Source organism: Erpetoichthys calabaricus, chromosome 1 (assembly GCF_900747795.2).
Source record: "Erpetoichthys calabaricus chromosome 1, fErpCal1.3, whole genome shotgun sequence".
NCBI lineage: Eukaryota > Metazoa > Chordata > Cladistia > Polypteriformes > Polypteridae > Erpetoichthys > Erpetoichthys calabaricus.
The window spans coordinates 176,762,159-176,783,755 of record NC_041394.2 but is presented as its reverse complement, the minus strand read 5'-3'; the positions used below and the strand labels follow the sequence as shown (position 1 = coordinate 176,783,755).

Here is a 21,597-nt window from a genome sequence, read left to right as displayed (position 1 = left end):
AATGGTCATAACTGGAACCTCTTTTTTGTCCATATACTGTAATGGAGGAGGCGGAGTCGCGTATCGCGTCATCACGCCTCCTACGTAATCACGTGAACTGAAAACAAGGAAGAGCCCCAAAGAGCTCTGAAGAAAACATTCTCCGTCAACCCCCACACTCCCCCCGCCTTCAGTGTCTTTTAACACTAGAATTACCAGAGCCTACGAAAAAACTCGTAAATCCGTCCCACCTTAAATCGCGTCTTAAATCCGTTTGCACATCTCCGCCAGAGTCTTTTGTCATCTAAATGTGCTGATAAACAAAAGCTACTAGCAGTCAGCTATTCCATCCCCCACCGACTTAGAATGAACTTCTCGTAGCTCATGCCTTGCCTTGATTTGATTATCTGGGATTGAAGTGGAGTTTTAGAGTGGAAATAATTCTAGCGTTATTTGGAATACATGCATTTCATGTGTGTTCCGTTTCTATAGTAGTCTGTGCAAACACATTTTTAAAACAGAAACTTTTTCATATTCTAATAGTAAATGACAAAATGTAGGCATAAACTATATAACGTATGAAGCCTGAAGTCCATATATCAAAGAAACACTTTCACAAAAGGTACAAATAAGAGAACACGTGCGCTTTTATTCAAAAATATAACTGCACAAAAAAAAAAAGCCGCATTAGCATGCCACATTGACACTCTTACTACAACCGCCGTGGTGGCGTAATGGTATCAGCCCCTGACTGGGAATCAGAGGGTGGCGAGTTTGATCCTGCACAGCTCCACTTCGAGAAATGAACTGCTCTTATTCTTACAATTTTAGAATAACAACAAAAATTTGATTTCAGTCTGTAACAGCCGGTGTAACTTATGATACTGGTAAAGGTTAGCCTTTTTTTTTTTTTTTTTTTAATTCACTTTTCATTCTCGCAGTCGCATTCAGAATCAATCCATACAACCCCATCTGACACAGCTGGTTTCACATAAATAAAAGTGCACTTTTATTCAAGACTATAACCGAAGAATAAAGAAAGCAAGTTACAGTTGGTGGTTGATACGACAGCTTGCGTGGTGCAATGTTAAGAACTGCTGATTTCCGATCCGTGCTATATAAAATCATCACATTCAAATATTAACAGTTCCCACACACCCAAGGTCCGCCATTCCTACATTTACGACATGTGTACTTGTTGCAGTGTACACACCTCTCTGTGCTATGGTTCCTATTACAGTGAATGAGCACCTGACACTGTACTTTCTTCCCTGGGGGAAGCTGAGGTCTTAGAACGGAAGTTTGTTGATGCTGTATCATCTTTTCTTTTTCCATCACCTTTTCCTGTAAGAAGCGACGACGAAGTTCCTCTGCAAGGTGAGCCATGAACACTCTCTTTTCTCAGTGGACCCCGTGCATGCCTTATACAGTACGTGTGCGTTCATCGCTGCTAGGTCAAGGATGTTGTAGAACACAGCAACCGGCCACCTGCGTGTTCCTGTTCGCACTGAATAAGCGCGCGCCTTCTGGTCCATGATGTCAACGCCACACTGGGGAAAAAAGAAAGACAAATATATGTGACATTTTGAAGAAATCATTTTATCACCAGAATAGCACCAGAATACTTCGTCACACTAATATTTTTTTCATTAGCATACCTTCATGTGACCTTCATGTGGTTGTAGTCTGTGACCGTGTTTGGTTTTTTTTTTTTTATCTTGCCCAATCTCCACATCATGGTGCATTGTGCTGAGAATGCACAGACTTCTTCTTTTTGGGCACATACACTGTCAGCATGGCACTGGGAGATCTAAACACCAGCGTGGAGAATTGTTCGTGTACTGAACTGACTTTAGCTGCAGGTGGAAGTTCCCGTCACACTTTATTCATGGTGCCAAGCAGAGTTGTATTGCGGTGCAGCAGTCTATTAGCCAGCGAAAGTGACGTGAAGAAGTTGTCTGTTGTTACGGTTCTGCCTTTGTCCAGAAATGGCTCCATAAGCTTTATGACCACAGACTCGGAAAGTCTTTCTCCCGTGGGACGACTGGGATCTTTTCCTAAATAAGGAGTGGCATTGCACATGTACTTTGTCTCCAAATCTGCCGCAATCCAAAACTTGAAGCCAAATTTGTCAGGCTTGCTCGCAATGTACTGTAAGAAAGGACAACAGACCTTGGTTGGAAACAGTTGCTCTTCAACTGTAATATGCTGCCCTGGGTTGTAACTCAGAACACAGTTCTCAACAAAACGTTGCCAGATGTCCGAAATCGCAGCAAATCTGTTGTTTTTCACATGTTCTGCACGGGTGTCTTTGTTGTCAAAGCGCAAATGCCGCATGATAGTCTGATATCGGTGCCGGGGCATCGTATCTTTGATTGCCGGTACAACAAATAGTTCTGACCAGGCATCAGCCACAGCACCAACTGTAGTCATCGCTGCTCTTGTCAAAAGAATGGAGATAAATGCCATCAGTTCAGAGAGGGAGAGGCTCCAGCTGGGGTCTGCTCTGTGACCTTCGTGGACTGTGCAATCTCTGATTGTCAACAACATACCTATGTCGATCAAACACAAGAAGCTCTGCAGTCGACTGGTTACTTTACGCTGTAGGAAGATAAGTAAATAAATAAAGGTAAATACGTAAACAACATTCGATGCATCTTTTATATAAGTAACATAAAAATGTTTTTCATATACAGACCATCAAAAAACATTATTGAAATCAGGACTTAGCATGATACCTTGGCGAGCTCCGTAGGTCCGGCTGCTTCGCTGAAGGACATGTGTGTGACAGATCGACTGGCAGGATGACGCCCAACTTCTTGCTGTATCCAAATGGTGCCATCTTTTGCCTTTATGCCTGGTACAGCTGTGCTGTTCTTATGTTGGACTGGACGTTTCTTGCGGGGAGGGCTTCTGTTCTCTTTGTCTGATATAGAATCCTCATCTGGGCTCTCCTCTGTGTCTGTCTCGTCGTCTTCCTCGATATCGAAAATAAGTTCCTCGCCACCGTCTGAGTCGCAATCGTCCATTTCTTGCAGCAGAGCCAAAGCCTCCGAAGGGGACAACCTCCTCTTTAGTGACAGAGCTGTGGCCATTGCGGTGTCTGTTTGCTCAAAATAATAATCAAGCACAACTGATTCACCTAGGTTTGTGTGTCAGGTTTTATCTCGCCACATCAGAGAATTCCACATCTGAGAATTCCTTGCAATTTGCAGCTCCATTCATTATCTCAAAACGCCACGCAACATCAAAGTAATTCCCAGTTATGTCCACCACTCACACCCACGCCCATAACCATACAGAAGTGATTCATTCAAGTTTATGTGTCAGCTTTTTATCCCGCAACATCTGAGAGTTCCCTGTAATTTGCAGCTCTATTCAGTATCTCAAAACACCATGCACATTCACAGTAATTCCCAGTTATGTCCACCACTCACACCCACGCCCACATTCCATATCAGAGAATTTCCACTTCCAGCATAAATTCACACCTGATCTGACGCTGTTCGTTTTCAAATAATATTGCATTAGTGCGATGAAGTTTTCGCATATATTGTCTTTCAGGTGTGTAATAGAAACCACAGCATAGAGAGAAGTGAGTACATTGCTTCTTACAGGAAGAGGCGATGGAAAAAGTGCATTGGTATGAGAATGCAGTCACGAGTATACTGCAGAGCTATAGCACGTCTTTATGTGAAAACAGCATAAATAATGTGAAATCATTCTCTCCTCTGCATGTCCTGGAGTACAAAAGAAACAGCATACAGCAACATGTGGGGACTGGCAGGAACACTCAATAACACTGAATAAAAAGAAAATCAAGTGACGGTGAGATACGAAGAAGGCAGCTTCGCCAGCGTTTGTGTGTCAGAACCCTTTTGGGGGGGGGGGGGAGGCGCGTTAGTATGCATCGACTGCGAGAATGAAAAGTGAATTAAAAAAAAAAAAAAAGCTAACCTTTACCAGTATCGTAAGTTACACCGGCTGTTACAGACTGAAATCAAATTTATGTTGTTATTCTAAAATTGTAAGAATAAGAGCAGTTCATTTCTCGAAGTGGAGCCGTGCGGGATCGAACTCGCCACCCTCTGATTCCCAGTCAGGGGCTGATACCATTACGCCACCGCGGCGGTTGTAGTAAGAGTGCCAATGTGGCATGCTAACGCGGCTTTCTTTTTTGTGCAGTTATATTTTTGAATAAAAGCGCACGTGTTCTCTTATTTGTACCTTTTGTGAAAGTGTTTCTTTGATATATGGACTTCAGGCTTCATACGTTATATAGTTTATGCCTACATTTTGTCATTTACTATTAGAATATGAAAAACGTTTCTGTTTTAAAAATGTGTTTGCACAGACTACTATAGAAACGGAACACACATGAAATGCATGTATTCCAAATAACGCTAGAATTATTTCCACTCTAAATCTCCACTTCAATCCCAGATAATCAAATCAAGGCAAGGCATGAGCTAGGAGAAGTTCATTCTAAGTCGGTGGGGGGATGGAATAGCTGGCGGCTAGTAGCTTTTGTTTATCAGCACATTTAGATGACAAAAGACTCTGGCGGATATGTGCAAATGGATTTAAGACGCGATTTAAGGTGGGACGGATTTACGAGTTTTTTCGTAGGCTCTGGTAATTCTAGTGTTAAAAGACACTGAAGGCGGGGGGAGTGTGGGGGTTGACGGAGAATGTTTTCTTCAGCGCTCTTTGGGGCTCTTCCTTGTTTTCAGTTCACGTGATTACGTAGGAGGTGTGATGACGCGATACGCGACTCCGCCTCCTCCATTACAGTATATGGACAAAAAAGAGGAAATATTCTTGAAATATTCTTGCTTCCTGAAATAATACTGAAGAAAGAAAAAAAACGAAAACGGGCAAATGGGGCTATGCATACAAATGTCCATCCATCCATTTTCCAACCCGCTATATCCTAAATACAGGAGCCAATCCCTGCCAACACAGGGCACAAGGCAGCAAACAAACCCCGGGCAAGGTGCCAGCCCACCGCAGGGCGCACACAACCACACACACCCACACACCAGGGACAATTTAGAATCGCCAATGCACCTAACCTGCATGTCTTTGGACTGTGGGAGGAAACCGGAGTACCCGGAGGAAACCCAGACAGACATGGGGAGAACATTCAAACTCCACGCAGGGAAGCGAACCTGGGTCTCCTAACTGGCACCTTTCACTGCGCCACCATTCCGCCCGCATACAAACTTAAAAGGTTTAAATGAAACAGAAATATATACCTTTATTTTTACTTCCTTAACTTGTGGAGGGTGTATCCTGTAGCAAAGCCCTAACTTTTTTCATGAAAGCCCCTTTCAGTCAATAAGCCTTAAAAACAGGTGTAAAGCTAAACTTGCAGCACCGCTATTCAATTACACTTGCCTAACGCCTCTCCTAAGGGGAGATACTGTGGGATCTAGGCATCAGTCAAAGCACCAATCACAGGCCCGATTAGAAAGCGGGAAGCTGTGATTTGTCGTCTCCCTCCCATGTAACAATCACAGCCCGTGTTACAACGCACTATGTATGTATGTGTATATGTATATATGTATATGTGTGTGTTTATGTATGTGTGTATATGTATGTGTATATATATGTATATATATGTGGATGTGTATATGTATATATGTATATATATGTGGATGTGTATATGTACAGTAATCCCTCGCTATATCGCGCTTCGCCTTTCGCGGCTTCACTCCATCGCGGATTTTATATGTAAGCATATTTAAATATATATCGCGGATTTTTTGCTGGTTCGCGGATTTCTGCGGACAATGGGTCTTTTAATTTCTGGTACATGCTTCCTCAGTTGGTTTGCCCAGTTGATTTCATACAAGGGACGCTATTGGCAGATGGCTGAGAGGCTACCCAGCTTACTTTTCTCTCTCTCTTGCGCTGACTTTCTCTGATCCTGACGTAGGGGGATTGAGCAGGGGGGCTGTTCGCACACCTAGACGATACGGACGCTCGTCTAAAAATGCTGAAAGATTATCTTCACGTTGCTATCTTTTGTGCAGCTGCTTCCTGAAACAACATGCTGCACGGTGCTTCGCATACTTAAAAGCTCGAAGGGCACGTATTGATTTTTGATTGAAAAACAAACTCTGTCTCTCTCTATCTCTCTCTCTCTTTCTCTGCTCCTGACGGAGGGGGTGTGAGCTGCCGCCTTCAACAGCTTTGTGCCGCGGTGCTTCGCATACTTAAAAGCCAAACAGCCCTATTGATTTGTTTGCTTTTCTCTATCTCTGTGACATGATATGCTCCTGATGCGCACTCCTTTGAAGAGGAAGATTTGCATTCTTTTAATTGTGAGACGGAACTGTCATCTCTGTCTTGTCATGGAGCACAGTTTAAACTTTTGAAAAAGAGACAAATGTTTGTTTGCAGTGTTTGAATAACGTTCCTGTCTCTCTACAACCTCTTGTGTTTCTGCGCAAATCTGTGACCCAAGCATGACAATATAAAAATAACCATATAAACATATGGTTTCTACTTCGCGGATTTTCTTATTTCGCGGGTGGCTCTGGAACGCAACCCCCGCGATGGAGGAGGGATTACTGTATATATGTATATATATGTATATATTTCTATATGTAGATATGTGTATATATGTATATATGTATATGTATATATATGTTTACATAACCTCTTTAACACACTACTTCTCCGCTGTGAAGCGCGGGTATTTTGCTAGTATATGTATATATATATATATATATATGTGTGTATATATATATGAATATATATATGTATGTATATATATATGTGTAAATATATATATATGTATATATACAGTATGTGTGTATATATATATATATATATATATATATATATATGTATATATATATCATCACAAGAATGAATCAGAGACATCATAAAAGGTTGGGGCAGCCACCCGTATATTATGCTCGTTTTATGTACACGATATGTATAGTTCAGAGTCCAGAACAGAACTGCCTGTACTGAGGCAAGATGGCAGTTTTAAAGGGTTGGAAAGGAAATGACGTCAGCGTTGCAGGAACTGGGAGTGGCGTCATCCTTGGGGCCGGCAAGAGGCGGGATTTCCCGGGAAAGGTCTGCAAGGGACTGAGAGAGATAGTCAGTACACTCCGCCACCCCCTGGCCTGGCGTAGAATTACAAGTATTTAGGCCCTTCAGCTGTTTCCCATGCACACGTGTGTGACAAGGCCCCCCCCTTAGCCCAGACCCACTGGGTCAGGCGGACCTGTCCAAGAGGTCGCGGACTAGTGAGAGAGCATCCGCATTGGCATGGAGAGAACTCTTCTGGTGAACAAGCGAGAACTTATAAGGTTGGAGGTCAAGAAACCACCTAGTGACCCGCGGATTCGACTCCTTGTGAACGGCCATCCACTGGAGGGGTGCATGGTCCGTCACCAGAGTAAATTCACGGCCCAAGAGGTAGTACCTCAACTGCGTAATTGCCCATTTTATCACAAGAGGCTCCTGTTCCACTGCGGCATATCTGGTCTCCCGATCCAACAGTTTCCGGCTCAGGTACATGACGGGGTGTTCAACACCATTGACACTTTGGCTCAGCACGGCCCCCAGGTCTGTGTCTGAAGCGTCCGTCTGGAGTATAAAATGAAGTGCAAAGTTGGGTGCTTTCAATATGAGTGCTGACGTAAGGGCCTGTTTTAGGTCACAAAATGCAGCGGCAGTCTTGTCAGTCCATACCACGTGGTTTGGGGCCCTCTTCTTTGTAAGGTCTGTCAAGGGTGCTGCTCTCTCTGAGAATTGGGGTACAAACCGGTGGTAGTACCCCGCTAACCCGAGAAAAGCCTGCACTTGTCTCTTGGTATTCGGACGGGCCAGTTTAATATGGCATTAACTTTGGAGCACTGTGGTTTTACGGCTTCAGCAAGTTAACATGATACACCCGCTCGCTTGGTCGGCGATTGGGTTGTTTCACCAAATAATTGACGAGCCCTTTCCTCTCCTTAACTTCATACGGGCCTTGCCAATGGGCAAGCAACTTCGAATGCGAGGTAGGGACCAACACCATGACGCGATCCCCCAGTTGGAACTCCCGGAGAACCGTGCCACTATCATAATAGTGGGCCTGTGTTGCTTGCGCCTCTTCCATGTGACTTTTTAAAATAGGTCTGATTTTCCCGAATCAATCGCGTAACTGTGCAATATACTCTAATATATTGACAGAGGGAAGAGCCTCTCCTTCCCATCCTTCTTTTAACACATCCAATAATCCTCGGGGTTGTCGTCCATACAACAGTTCAAAAGGGGAGAACCCCGTGGAGGCTTGTGGGACTTCCCGATAAGCAAAGAGTACGAGGGGGAGGAGCTGATCGCAGTTCCTCCCGTCCCCGCTGACCACCTTGCGCAGCATTTGCTTGAGAGTTTGTTTGAACCTCTCGACAAGACCATCGGTTTGAGGATGATACACCGCGGTCCTTAAGTGCTTTATTTTGAGTAACTTGGCTGTTTCCTTGAACGTCGCCGAGGTAAAGGGCGTCCCTTGATCCATAAGGATTTCTTTAGGGATCCCAACACGTGCAAAAACACCCATTAGTTCCCGTGCGATAGCTTTAGTAGTAGCAGAGCGCAACGGAACTGCCTCTGGATATCGGGCAGCGTACTCTACGAGGACTAATATATATTTATGCACTCAGGCCGAGGGCTCCAGAGGTCCTTCTATATCGACCCCAATACGCTCAAAGGGAACATCAATCAGGGGAAGGGGAACGAGAGGAGCACGGTCCTTCCTAGGAATTTGCCGTAATTGACATTCTGGACAAGAAATGCAAAAACGGCGAACCTCCTCATTTATTCCCGGCCAATAAAATCTGAGCTTAATCTGCTCTAAAGTCTTTTCGGTGCCTAGATGGCCTCCCAGGAGGTGGGCGTGTGCCAACTCACAAACCTGCCGCCGGTAAGTTCGTGGGATTAGCAGCAACTTCCGCATGCCACCCTCATGATCAGCTACTTGATATAACAGATCGTTGTCAAGTACAAAGTGAGGGCCGCGAGGCATGGGCAGATGAGTGTGTTGGCCATTGACAAGCACGACTGCATTTTTAGCAAACTTCAGGGAGTCATCATTCCATTGTTTTCTCCTGAAAGACGCCGGTGTTTCATTGAATTGAAACTAACTCGGAGAGAGGGTCCGGTCTGATCTCAAGGGGTAGGGAGTCCTCCCGGCTCGTCGAGGCCCGGGTTGATGACGTGTTTATGTGCGACGGCCCAGGAACCTCCCCGTCCTCCTCGGAGTCTACCGTATCTCTTTCCTCCGGCAGGTTACACGGCGTGGAAACAGCCTGAGACGGGTTTGTTCCTTCTATGACTAGGCCTACCGAGTTATGAGGAGTGGTTATCAGTACACCGCATTTACTGTCAGACCAGTCTCGCCCTAGGATTACAGGAAAAGGTGGGTGTGGGTGGACCGCCACGGAGAACTTTTTTACCACTCCCTCATAGTTGATGACACACAGGGCGGTTTTATACGAACGTGTTTCACCATGTATACACCGGATATTGGTCTTTTTTCTCGTCCCCTGTCGCGGTAGTACATAACGGCAATCAACAATAGAGATGTTGCTGCCGGAATCCAGAAGTGCTGTAACTCTAAGGCCATTGATTATTACCACTCCCATATGACCAGTAGCCAGGGGGTTCATAAGTGCACATAACTGTCCTCCCTCCTTCCACCCACATCCCTCCACGCTCCCTCGCAAGCAGCCCACCCCGTGCCCCGGGGACATCGGGACAGGCTTCGGGTTATATGGAAGGGACTTATACAGTGGGAAGTAATCCCTACGGAGTCCACTAGAGGACCGTTCTGCTCTCACAGATTGTGAGGCTGGCTCAGGTCTTATTTGAGCTATTAGCTCGTCCATGGAATGGAAGTCTCCCCAGACCGGCTGGGCAAAGTTATTGGGAAGACCTTGAAGCAAGATAAAGCAGGCTACCTGCTGAACAATTTGTCTGGTGTTTAGCTCAAAGGGTCTTAGCCATTGAGCCACTATTTCCCAGAGAGCATAAGCTTGCCCCCGGGTTGATCTCTCGGGATCATATTCCCAAGTCTGTAGGGATTTTACCTGCTGGTCTGGGGATAGCCCATATGTCTCTAGGACCTTGGTCCCAACGAGCAGCTCAGTCCTCTCCTCTGAGAGAACATAGTAAGCCCTTTTCGTTTTCCCCCCAGGAACCAGCCCACGTCGGTGGGTCTCCTCCACATTCTCCCTGTGTAGGACTAGGGGCTCGTTGTCCCTTGGTGGGAGCGAAGCCTGCACCGTGCCACTCTGGACCGCTGAGCACGCCACCCACCCGGAAAACATGGCCCCGGTACTCTCCTACCTGAGTACTGTCATGGTTCCTTCCCGGTTTCTTCTGGGAAAGCTGCATCCTGCTGACTACGCCACTGTCACAAGAATGAATTGGAGACATCATAAAGGGTTGGGGCAACCACCCGTATATTATGCTCGGCTGAAAAATTGCTCTTTTTATATACACGATGTGTATAGTTCAGAGTCCAGAACAGAACTGCCTGTACTGAGGCAAGATGGCAGTTTTAAAGGGTTGGAAAGGAAATGACGTCAGCGTTGGAGGAACTGGGAGTGACATCCTTGTCTCCGGAAGTGACATCATCCTTGGGGCCGGCAAGAGACGGGATTTCTCGGGAAAGGTCTGCAAGGGACTGAGAGAGATAGTCAGTACACTCCGCTGCCCCCTGGCCTGGCGTAGAAATACAAGTATTTAGGCCCTTCAGTTATTTCCCATGCGCATGTGTGTGTATATATACAGTTAGGTCCATAAATATTTCGACAGAGGCAACTTTTTTCTAATTTTGGTTCTGTACATTACCACAATGAATTTTAAATGAAACAACACTGATGCAGTTGAAGTGCAAACTTTCAGCTTTAATTCAGTGGGGTGAACAAAACAATTGCATAAAAATGTGAGGCAACTAAAGCATTTTTTTTTAACACAATCCCTTCATTTCAGGGGCTCAAAAGTAATTGGACAATTGACTCAAAGGCTATTTCATGGGCAGGTGTGGGCAAGTCCGTCGTTATGTCATTATCAATTAAGCAGATAAAAGGCCTGGAGTTGATTTGAGGTGTGGTGCTTGCATGTGGAAGATTTTGCTGTGAACAGACAACATGCGGTCAAAGGAGCTCTCCATGCAGGTGAAAGAAGCCATCCTTAACTCTTTCAGGGCTGATGTCGACTTTTGTCAAAAGGAGGAGTTGACGATGGTAATCGACTGTAAACTGTGAGAAAACCACCCGTTATGTTTTAGTTGGACTCTCGTTGCTAGAAGGAAAGTTAGATTCATTGGTATGACTGAGATTTCCTGCACTCGTGTGAGTAGCAAGGCGCAAACAACGGCAGAAATGGCACTGACATCTGGTGAGAGATCAAAGCGAATGCATAAAGCAAAATACTACGTGGACAACGTTTTGCCTATTATCTCTGAACTGGACTATGACTTGTCGGACTCAGATTTTGATACAAGTGATTGAAAACGAATGTGAGGTTCCAGCTTCAGCTGATTGGTCCCCAGCTAATCGTTGTACTGATATTGTTCGCCAAGGAGGACTGTCACTTAACAATGATAAGAGGTAGAAACCAGATTGCAATACACTGCAACTTTGTCCCAGCCACGCAAAGACAGCCTGCCGCACATTCTTGGCAAACTGGCAGCCACAGCATGCAGCAACAGATGTTTTATGTTGATTTCTGTGTGAAACCATTGCTTTTCAGAAACTATGTTTTTTGGAAAAAATATTCAGCCCTCAAAGAGTTAAGCTGCAAAAACAGAAAAAACCCATCCAAGAAATCGATACAATATTACGAGTGGCAAAATCTACAGTTTGGTACATCCTGAGAAAGAAAGCAAGCACTGGTGAACTCAGCAACGCAAAAAGACCTGGACGTCCACGTAAGACAACAGTGGTGGATGATCGCAGAATCATTTCCATGGTGAAGAGAAACCCCTTCAGAACAGCCAACCAAGTGAAGAACACTCTCCAGGGGGTAGACATATCGATATCCAAGTCTACCATAAAGAGAAGACTGCATGAAAGTAAATACAGAGGGTGCACTGCAAGGTGCAAGCCACTCATAAGCCTCAAGAATAAAAAGGCTAGATTGGACTTTGCTAAAGAACATCTAAAAACGCCAGCACAGTTCTGGAAAAACATTCTTTGGACAGATGAAAGATGGCAAGAATAAAGTATGGAGAAGGCGTGGAACAGTTCATTATCCAAAGCATACCACATCATCTATAAAACACGGTGGAGGCAGTGTGATAGCTTGGGCATGCATGGCTGCCAGTGGCACTGGGACACTAGTGTTTATTGATGATGTGACACAGGACAGAAGCAGCCGAATGAATTCTGAGGTGTTCAGAGACATACTGTCAGCTCAAATCCAGCTAAATGCAGTCAAATTGATTGGGTGGCGTTTCATGATACAGATGGACAATGAACCAAAACATACAGCCAAAGCAACCCAGGAGTTTCTTAAAGCAAAGAAGTGGAAAATTCTTGAATGGCCAAGTCAGTCACCTGATCTTAACCCAATTGAGCATCCATTTCACTTGTTGAAGACTAAACTTCAGACAGAAAGGCCTACAAACAAACAGCAACTGAAAGTTGCTGCAGTAAAGGCCTGGCAGAGCATTAAAAAAGAGGAAAGCCAGCAACTGGTGATGTCCATGAGTTCAAGACTTCAGGCTGTCATTGCCAGCAAAGGGTTTTCAACCAAGTATTAGAAATGAACATTTTATTTCCAGTTATTTAATTTGTCCAATTACTTTTGAGCCCCTGAAATGAAGGGATTGTGTTAAAAAAATGCTTTAGTTGCCTCACATTTTTATGCAATCGTTTTGTTCACCCCACTGAATTAAAGCTGAAAGTCTGCACTTGAACTGCATCAGAGTTGTTTCATTTAAAATCCATTGTGGTAATGTACAGAACCAAAATTAGAAAAAAATTGTCTCTGTCGAAATATTTATGGACCTAACTGTATATATATGTGTGTGTGTGTGTGTGTATATATATATATATATATATATATATATATATATATATTGTAATAAGGCGCTATACCCGGCACAGACTCACTCAGAGGCACGTCCAAGCAAGATATTTATTTTTCTTCAGCTGGAGGGCACGTCTTCCCCATGAACCCCCCAGCCACAACACAGTCCCAAAGCACTTAACTGCAAAACACACAACTCTCCACCTTGGCACCACCACTCCTCCCAGGCAACCTCGTCCTCTTCCTCCCAATTCTGCCTGTGGAGTGGTGGTGGCTGGCCCCTTTTATAGCCCACCTGGAAGTGTTCCAGGTGCTTGACCACCTGGTTCTAGTTGCACTTCCGGGTGGGGCTGAAGACTTATCCAGCTGGGCTGTTGAATCCAGACAGCACCCCCTAGCGGCCACCCCAGCTCCCAACCAGGCTGTGGAGGACTCCATCTCCCATGGAGCCCTGTGGGAGGTTGGGGAATCATCGTCGGCCAGGGAAGCTGCCACCAAGCGTCCCGGGGGAGGTATTGAGTTGCCCATGGTTGCTCCCACGGAACATATGCAGCAGGGGCATCCCGTCCGCCCGTCACAATATATGTGTGTGTGTTTATATATATATATATATATATATATATATATATATATATATATATATATATATATATATATATATATATATATAATATGTGTGTGTGTATATATCTCTTTATTATAAAAAAAATCCTGGGAGAGAAAGACTAGGGAGACGAGACATGATATTCAAGTGAAGATCACGGAAGACACTTAAAAGAAACCACGAGACGAAAAAGATTGGCCACGGAGCGTCTCACGGGGACCTTAAACATGAGATGTTGTGCCAAGAGATTGACCCAGGACCGTCTCGCGATGACATAGAACATGAGATTCTTGCAAGACACGCCCTACTTACAACCAAGCATATAAAGCGTATAAGGACAATACGTTATAAATGAAACGTCGACGACTAAGCGAAGAAGAAAGAGCAGCACAGAAAAAAGAGACTCAAAAGCAGTGGAGAGAAAAAAATGCAAAAAAGAAAAAGAATAATCTGGGTGCAAATTTAGAAAATAAGTAAAGTAATAATCAGCCTGGAACAAGTGGAATTGAAGAAAAGTATGTCCAATCGTGCTCAGAATTAAAAGACAAAGACTAAAAGACAAAGTAGAACTTCATAAAGATGTTCAAAAACGTTGGCGCTATACACATGCCGAGCAGGTTAGAGATTATGCAGTGGAATTTGAAAGGCTCAAAAAAAACAGCGTGATACAAATGCAGAGAAAGTTAAACAATATGAAAGCAGGAAAATTAGAAAGTATCAAAAAAAAGAAAGTAAAGATCGCAAAAAAGGGAAAATAATCACCACAGACCAGGTGTTATTGGAAAAAAAAGCTGAACAAAGCGAGGTCAAAAATAAAAGACAAAGAGTAGAAAACAAAGTTAAACATCATAAACAGGTTAAAAAACAAGGGGGCCAAACACATGCAGAGCAGGTTGGAGATAATGAAAACTGTAATTCAAAAGACTCAAAAAAAAAAAAACCGTAGGCACGATAAACATGCTGAGCAAGATTCAGAATATGAAATCAGAAAAAAATTACAGTGTCAAACAAAGACAGTAAACCTCATATTAGAGCAAACAAAGAGAAATTATTACTCGAAGAAATAACGAAAAGGCGAATATAGATCAAATATATGGAAATAGGTGATATGTCAGAAGTATGTAAATATTGTAAGGCTTTGAAGTTTAAGTCAGAGAATTTCAATAATGTGGTTTACCTCAAATGCATTTATTGCAAAAATAAATTAACTGCTGATGATGTAGATCGTTTTGTCTGTGCTGACATTTCAAACAGAGAAACATATCCTGAATTATGTTACAAAGTCATTAAACACATGTCTCACTGACCTCATTTACAAGATTCAGCATATTGGGGCTCCAAAGACTCCAAATATTGTTTTTACAGAAGTTCTGAAATAAAAGTGAAACTAATGAAATAGCAAAAATTCAAAGAAAAAAAAAAATCTTAAAAGTGTGTATCCGGAAAACCAAACACAAGGGTTGGCGAGCGAAGCGAGCAGGAGGCTAAGTCCCCTAGTATGTGTATATATATACATATATATATATATATATATAGGTGTATATGTGTGTATATATGTATGTATGCATGTGTACTCTATGTACAGTATGTATGTATGTATATAAATATACAGTGCATCCGTAAAGTATTCACAGTGCATCACTCTTTCCACATTTTGTTATGTTACAGCCTTATTCCAAAATGGATTAAATTCATTTTTTCCTCAGAATTCTACACACAACACCCCATAATAACAATGTGAAAAAAGTTTACTTGAGATTTTTGTAAATTTATTAAAAATAAAAACATTGAGAAAGCACATGTACATAAGTATTCACAGCCTTTGCCATGAAGCTCAAAATTGAGCTCAGGTGCATCCTGTTTCCCCTGATCATCCTTAAGATGTTTCTGCAGCTTAATTGGAGTCCACCTGTGGTAAATTCAGTTGATTGGACATGATATGGAAAGGCACACACATGTCTATATAAGGTCCCACATTTGACAGTTCATGTCAGAGCACAAACCAAGCCTGAAGTCAAAGAAATTGTCTGTAGACCTCTGAGACAGGATTGTCTCGAGGCACAAATCTGGGGAAGGTTACAGAAAAAGTTCTGCTGCTTTGAAGGTCCCAATGAGCACAGTGGCCTCCATCATCTGTAAGTGGAAGAAGTTTGAAACCACCAGGACTCTTCCTAGAGCTGGCCAGCCATCTAAACTGAGCGATCGAGGGAGAAGGGCCTTAGTCAGGGAGGTGACCAAGAACCTGATGGTCACTTTGTCAGAGCTCCAGGGGTCCTCTGTGGAGAGAGGAGAGCCTTCCAGAAGGACAACCATCTCTTCAGCAATCCACCAATCAGGCCTGTATGGTAGAGTGGCCAGACGGAAGCCACTCCTTAGTAAAAGACACATGGAAGCCCGCCTGGAGTTTGCCAGAAGGCACCTGAAGGACTCTCACACCATGAGAAAGAAAATTCTCTGGTCTGATGAGACAAAGATTGAACTCTTTGGTGTGAATGCCAGACGTCACGTTTGGAGGAAACCTGGCACCATCCCTACAGTGAAGCATGGTGGTGGCAGCATCATGCTGTGGGGATGTTTTTCAGCGGCAGGAACTGAGAGACTAGTCAGGATAAAGGGAAAGATGAGTGCAGCAATGTACAGAGACATCCTGGATGAAAACCTGCTCCAGAGCACTCTTGACCTCAGACTGGGGCGACGGTTCATCTTTCAGCAGGACAATGACCCTAAGCACACAGCCAAGATATCAAAGGAGTGGCTTCAGGACAACTCTGTGAATGTCCTTGAGTGGCCCAGCCAGAGCCCAGACTTGAATCCAATTGATCATCTCTGGAGCGATCTTAAAATGGCTGTGTACCGATGCTTCCCATCCAGCCTGATGGAGCTTGAGAGGTGCTGCAAAGAGGAATGAGCGAAACTGGCCAAGGATAGGTGTGCCAAGCTTGTGGCATCATATTCAAAAAGACTTGAGGCTGTAATTGCTGCCAAAGGTGCATCGACAAAGTATTGAGCAAAGGCTGTGAATACTTATGTACATGTGCTTTCTCAGTTGTTTTTTTTTAATAAATTTGCAAAAATCTCAAGTAAACTTTTTTCACGTTGTCATTATGGGGTGTTGTGTGTAGAATTCTGAGGAAAAAAATGAATTTAATCCATTTTGGAATAAGGCTGTAACATAACAACATGTGGAATAAGTGATGCATAAATGTATGTATATGTGTATATGTATATATATATATGTGTGTGTGTGTGTGTTTATAGGTGTGTGTCTTTGGTATCTACTGGATGATAACTTCAAAACGTATTGAGGAAAAGATTGATGTTTCTTAAATTAAAAAAAAAAAAAACAACGTTATACAGGCAAAAAGGTAGTTGTGTCATTTATTATCCAGGTTAGTCAAATGACCCCCCAAATTCCTTTATTTATGTGATTTAACAAATGCAGACTACTTGCAGGCTATTATTAGCACAGTGTATTTAAGCAGAAAGTTCTATTTTATGGAGTTTTTTCTCATAGAGCTTATATATTAGTTTCATGTTCTCTAACCTATCTTCTCAAAGAGATGACGGCTAGAATTACCAGAATCCTCTGCATGCACTGTTTATACTGCAAAGGTAGCTAATTCATTCTGATGAGAATTCTAATATTGCTGTGTTTGAACAATTGCAGATAGGCATGCAAAATTCTGATTATCTATCGGTGTTTTTCCACATATTACTTCCAATGGCATACGAGGTAAGATTTCCTTTGTTTGTTTGGAAAAGCCTCATTAGGCATATTTCAGATTGTTTTATCTTGTATTTTTCTTTTCAGCAAAAAGTAAAAGTACACCTACCTTAAAATGTTGTGCATTCAATTATTTTTTTGACCAATGGGATTTTTTTTCCACTTCCTATTTTTATCACCATGTTTTATCAGAGCTGACAGTGACATTCCTCAAAACAACAACTTGTTTCTTTTTAACAAGTGAAATAAATGTAAACACCTTGAATTTGCTAATTAATCTTTTTTCTTCAACCTTTATGCTTATGTAATGTGTTTCACATAAAGTACATGATTATGAGTCTATGAAAATAAAGAGATACAGGAGACTGTGACTTACAAATTCAACTGAACATTTTTCACTTTATGAGCACTAGCAACATTATTGGACACTGTTGTCTGGCTTAATGAATAAACATTAACATTTTTTTAAGACACACATTGGCTGATATATAAAAAACAATTCTATTAGCTTATTTCTTTCCTTTTCTTTTAGGGGAGCATGCATTATAATACTGTGTGCATTTTGAAACTTCAATTATTTATTTCTTATTCTGCTAGTTATATTTATGGTTAATAATCTCTAAGCTTATATTACAAATGTCTTGGTATATGAAGTAAAATGTTATGTGCAATGCATTATCTTGGCCACATGGCACAGCTTGCATTTGTGTTTTTTACCGTAATGTCTGAGCCTACATACCTGAAGTGTGTAACAAAAATATCGTTGATAGTAATTTCTTGGTTAAACTGCACTGCTTACTAAATTCATCAAAAGTATATATTACAGTTAAATGCAAAAAAGTATTTATACTTCTTAAACCTTCCTAGTCCAGTGAGTTTTTAATTTTCCAACTTTGATTTAAATGAAACTAGCTATATACTAGCTACATATTCCACTGTGATCATGATTTTGCTTTTGACACTTTTTAAAATTTACATGTTTGAGGCCTATTGATTCAGTTGCACGTGTCAGTTATGTTAGACCTTGTAATAGCTTGCTTAATTGTGTTTGGCATCTGCCTTCTCCTAAGTGGTTGAGTCTGCACTTATGCATCCCTAATCACATTAATCTCTTGAGTTGTTTTCACACAATGAAACAAAAATTCCATTAGAGGTTTAATATGGCCATTATGTCTTCCATTAAACCTGTTCTGATATAAATCTATATTCTTTTTAAAGGCTTTGGGTGTGCCTGTTCTAAATAATTTAGGACACCACCCAAGCAACAGGTACTGTCTTTAAAAGGAATATCTTTTTACTTGCAGGATCATTGTGATGTTCTTGTCTCGTAGTGTCAAATTTCTTTTGAGCTTCAAATTTCAGTGTCATTTTTAATATAGCTGCACATGTGTGCCTTGAAAACAACTGTGAGTTGAAAACACTTTCCTTTGTCTTTTCCTTTGTGCTTTGTGCATTTAAAGTCTATATCTGTTTTAGGATGTGGAGAAGAATGTGGAATGTAATGGACTACATTTTCACCTAAGCGCCATTGCTAATGGCCTCAACATGTACCCATTTAAAAAGAACACATGAACGTTTTTTTTTTTTTTTTTTTTTTTTTTTTCAAATCTACTTCCTTTTTAGGGCTGGAGCTGGTATTTGTATTTTTTTTTTTTGTAATGTTTTGTACGTCGTCTTTTCTGTACAGTTTTATACATCCTTTGTAGTAAACATTGTGTCATACTTCAAATGAGAAATGCACCTCCAACTAATGGCCCATTTCTCCAAAAGCTTGGGGCAGAATGAGTTGCCTTTTGAATTTAAACCTATGTGATTTCCATCAAGCCTTTGCTATTTTTTTACATTGCACCCCATTAATAATGTAAAAAAGTAACTATTAATCTTTTGGCTCCTTTCTTTTCTGTTTAGCATTTATACAGTATGTGGCAATCTCAAGTTTGAAATGAGGTGAAAAAAGAAATTAACTATCATATTGCTTTGCAATACATCTGATTTACTACTTGTTTTTTTCATAGTTTTTTAATACGTTAACCATTGATTATTGAAATTCATGAATGACACTGGGTAACTAGGTGAAATATAGAATAGTGCTTAGCAAAATACATGCATGAACTGAATTTAAAAATCAATTGACAATTTTGTCTGAATGTTTTATTTTGTTTGTATTTGGTTTTTATAGTTTAATCCTGAACTGGTCCTGATATCTGCTGGATTTGATTCAGCAATTAATGACCCAGAGGTGAGGAAAATATTTTAGAAATTTTAAATAGTATCATTGTGACTGTATTTTGCAGTGGATAATGATTTATTTCAGCTAGTGTGACTTGGTAAATATGGACAGATATGACATCTGCAAAGCATCATGATGGAGTTGTCCTTATGTTTAATAATTTGGTTGGGTACATCGTATAACCACATAATTTGTATAAATATGATACATTGGGATATTACTATTTCAGTACTTTTTGTCTTTGTCCCATTCTGTTTCGTAGTGTTTGGTTTTATTTATTTCTTTAGGGCAAAATGTGTGCCACTCCAGCTTGCTTTGCTCACCTCACTCACCTGTTGATGTCACTGGCAGAAGGAAAGATCTGTGCAGTATTAGAGGTTAGTGTTGAATAGTTAACACAAAAATTTTTATACCCCAGAATCTGTTTAAGGCATGCACACAAGACAGTACCGTTTATATACACTCAGCTGCAACTTCTGAAAAACTGAAATTCCTCTTTGTTAAGTATTTCCTGTTGCAGGGATTTAAATGTATATATGAATATGAATGCCATAGTTTTCAGTGTACATTTAAAGATTTGTTTATATTATTACATATGAAATGAACTAGTCTCATTAGATTCTATGTCTTTGAAACCATGAAGTTCAACCTAAAGGTTTGGACATCTGTACTGCGTTTAAAACTAAAGAATTGGAGTCCTTTGTACATGGTAATTATCAACATAGGATAAATCCACATTTAAGTGTGAACCAAAATCTCTTTAACAATGCAGTCTGAACCCTGGCTTCAGCCTGATGTTGGGATAGCAGACTCGGAGTTTAATTTTTTAATCTGGAAACATACCTTTACTTTTAGAGTGTTAAATATAGGCTATAGCCTCTCCATTTGTTTTCAGAACTGGTTTAATATTTTTTTTCTAAGCCCTGCCCTTTGTTCTAATTAAAATAATGAATGAATGTCAAACCATTTATGCAAATTTCAGCATTTTCACTAATGATTGCTAATCTGTTTTGAAGATTTCCTATGAATTCAGTAGTAAATATATAAATTGCGATGTCCAAAGTTTATTTAATGGTGGTTCATTTTATAGCTGGTTTAGATTAAGAACATTTCTGTGCTTTGCTTACATGCTATTATAAACTGGAATATGACTAAGAAGCAATCCTTCATGTGCAGTACTGTGGCATGGCTCTCCCATTACTGACGTTTTCGGTAGTTAAAAATGATTTGTTAATAATTTGGTTTTAAGTTATTTTTTCTCTGTTACTGTAGGGAGGTTATGATCTTCATTCTCTCTCACACTGTATTTGCCATACTGTCAAAGCTTTCTTGGGTGATCCTGTCCCTCATCTTCTTAATATTTCTTCACCCTGTGACAGGTAAGGTCTAGTGTTCTCATTTATGGGAATGTACTTGGTATTCAAGAAATTCATCAAGACTGCTTCTTTTGGCCTAACTCAACAAGCAGAATAATAACATTAGCATCAATTACTTGCAATTTGATTTTCAAAATGAGTTTTAAACTAATATTGTTATCATTATGAATTCAGGTCCTCAAATGAAGATTCTATACTAGACTGAACAAATTCTTCACATTACTACTCTTATTTGAAATTTAACTAAATCTTGTGTTTATTGATCCAGAGGTATACTTAAAACTCACAAAACACATTAAGGTGTAGTTGCCATTTTGAACTTGTTATTACACTGAACCAGCTGCAGGTTGTGTTGGAAGACTAAAGAAATCTTTGCTCCCTCACCAAGAATAAGTACACTTGACCATAAAAATCCTTCACAAAAACAGAAATGATATCTAAAGATGAATGTCAGCATCATCATGAAAGAGGTCAATTACTGCTTAACAGACTACATTAATCACAATTCTTTGTAGGAAATGAGATGTTTGAGAAACAAATAGAAATAGAATGATAAAACTTGGAAAGATCTAACTTCAACAAAGGTTCTTTGAAAGTAAATAGATATTTATTTCTGTACAAGATAGGCATTTGCATATTT

The 21,597-nt window shown here is 41.1% G+C and overlaps 1 protein-coding gene across 4 annotated transcripts in view; it reads left to right on the top strand.

The window, feature by feature from the left end:
- hdac10 (histone deacetylase 10) overlaps positions 1–21,597 on the top strand; it is a 313,475-nt gene that overhangs the window by 193,923 nt on the left and 97,955 nt on the right. For 3 of the 4 annotated variants that reach the window (XM_051924423.1, XM_051924418.1, XM_028808978.2), the window contains 4 exons: positions 17,295–17,360; positions 19,531–19,590; positions 19,869–19,958; positions 20,854–20,960. In XM_051924423.1, the coding sequence (XP_051780383.1) occupies positions 17,295–17,360; positions 19,531–19,590; positions 19,869–19,958; positions 20,854–20,960 (323 nt within the window). The remainder of the gene's footprint in view (positions 1–17,294; positions 17,361–19,530; positions 19,591–19,868; positions 19,959–20,853; positions 20,961–21,597) is intronic. The other variant, XM_051924431.1, reaches the window with a different exon arrangement.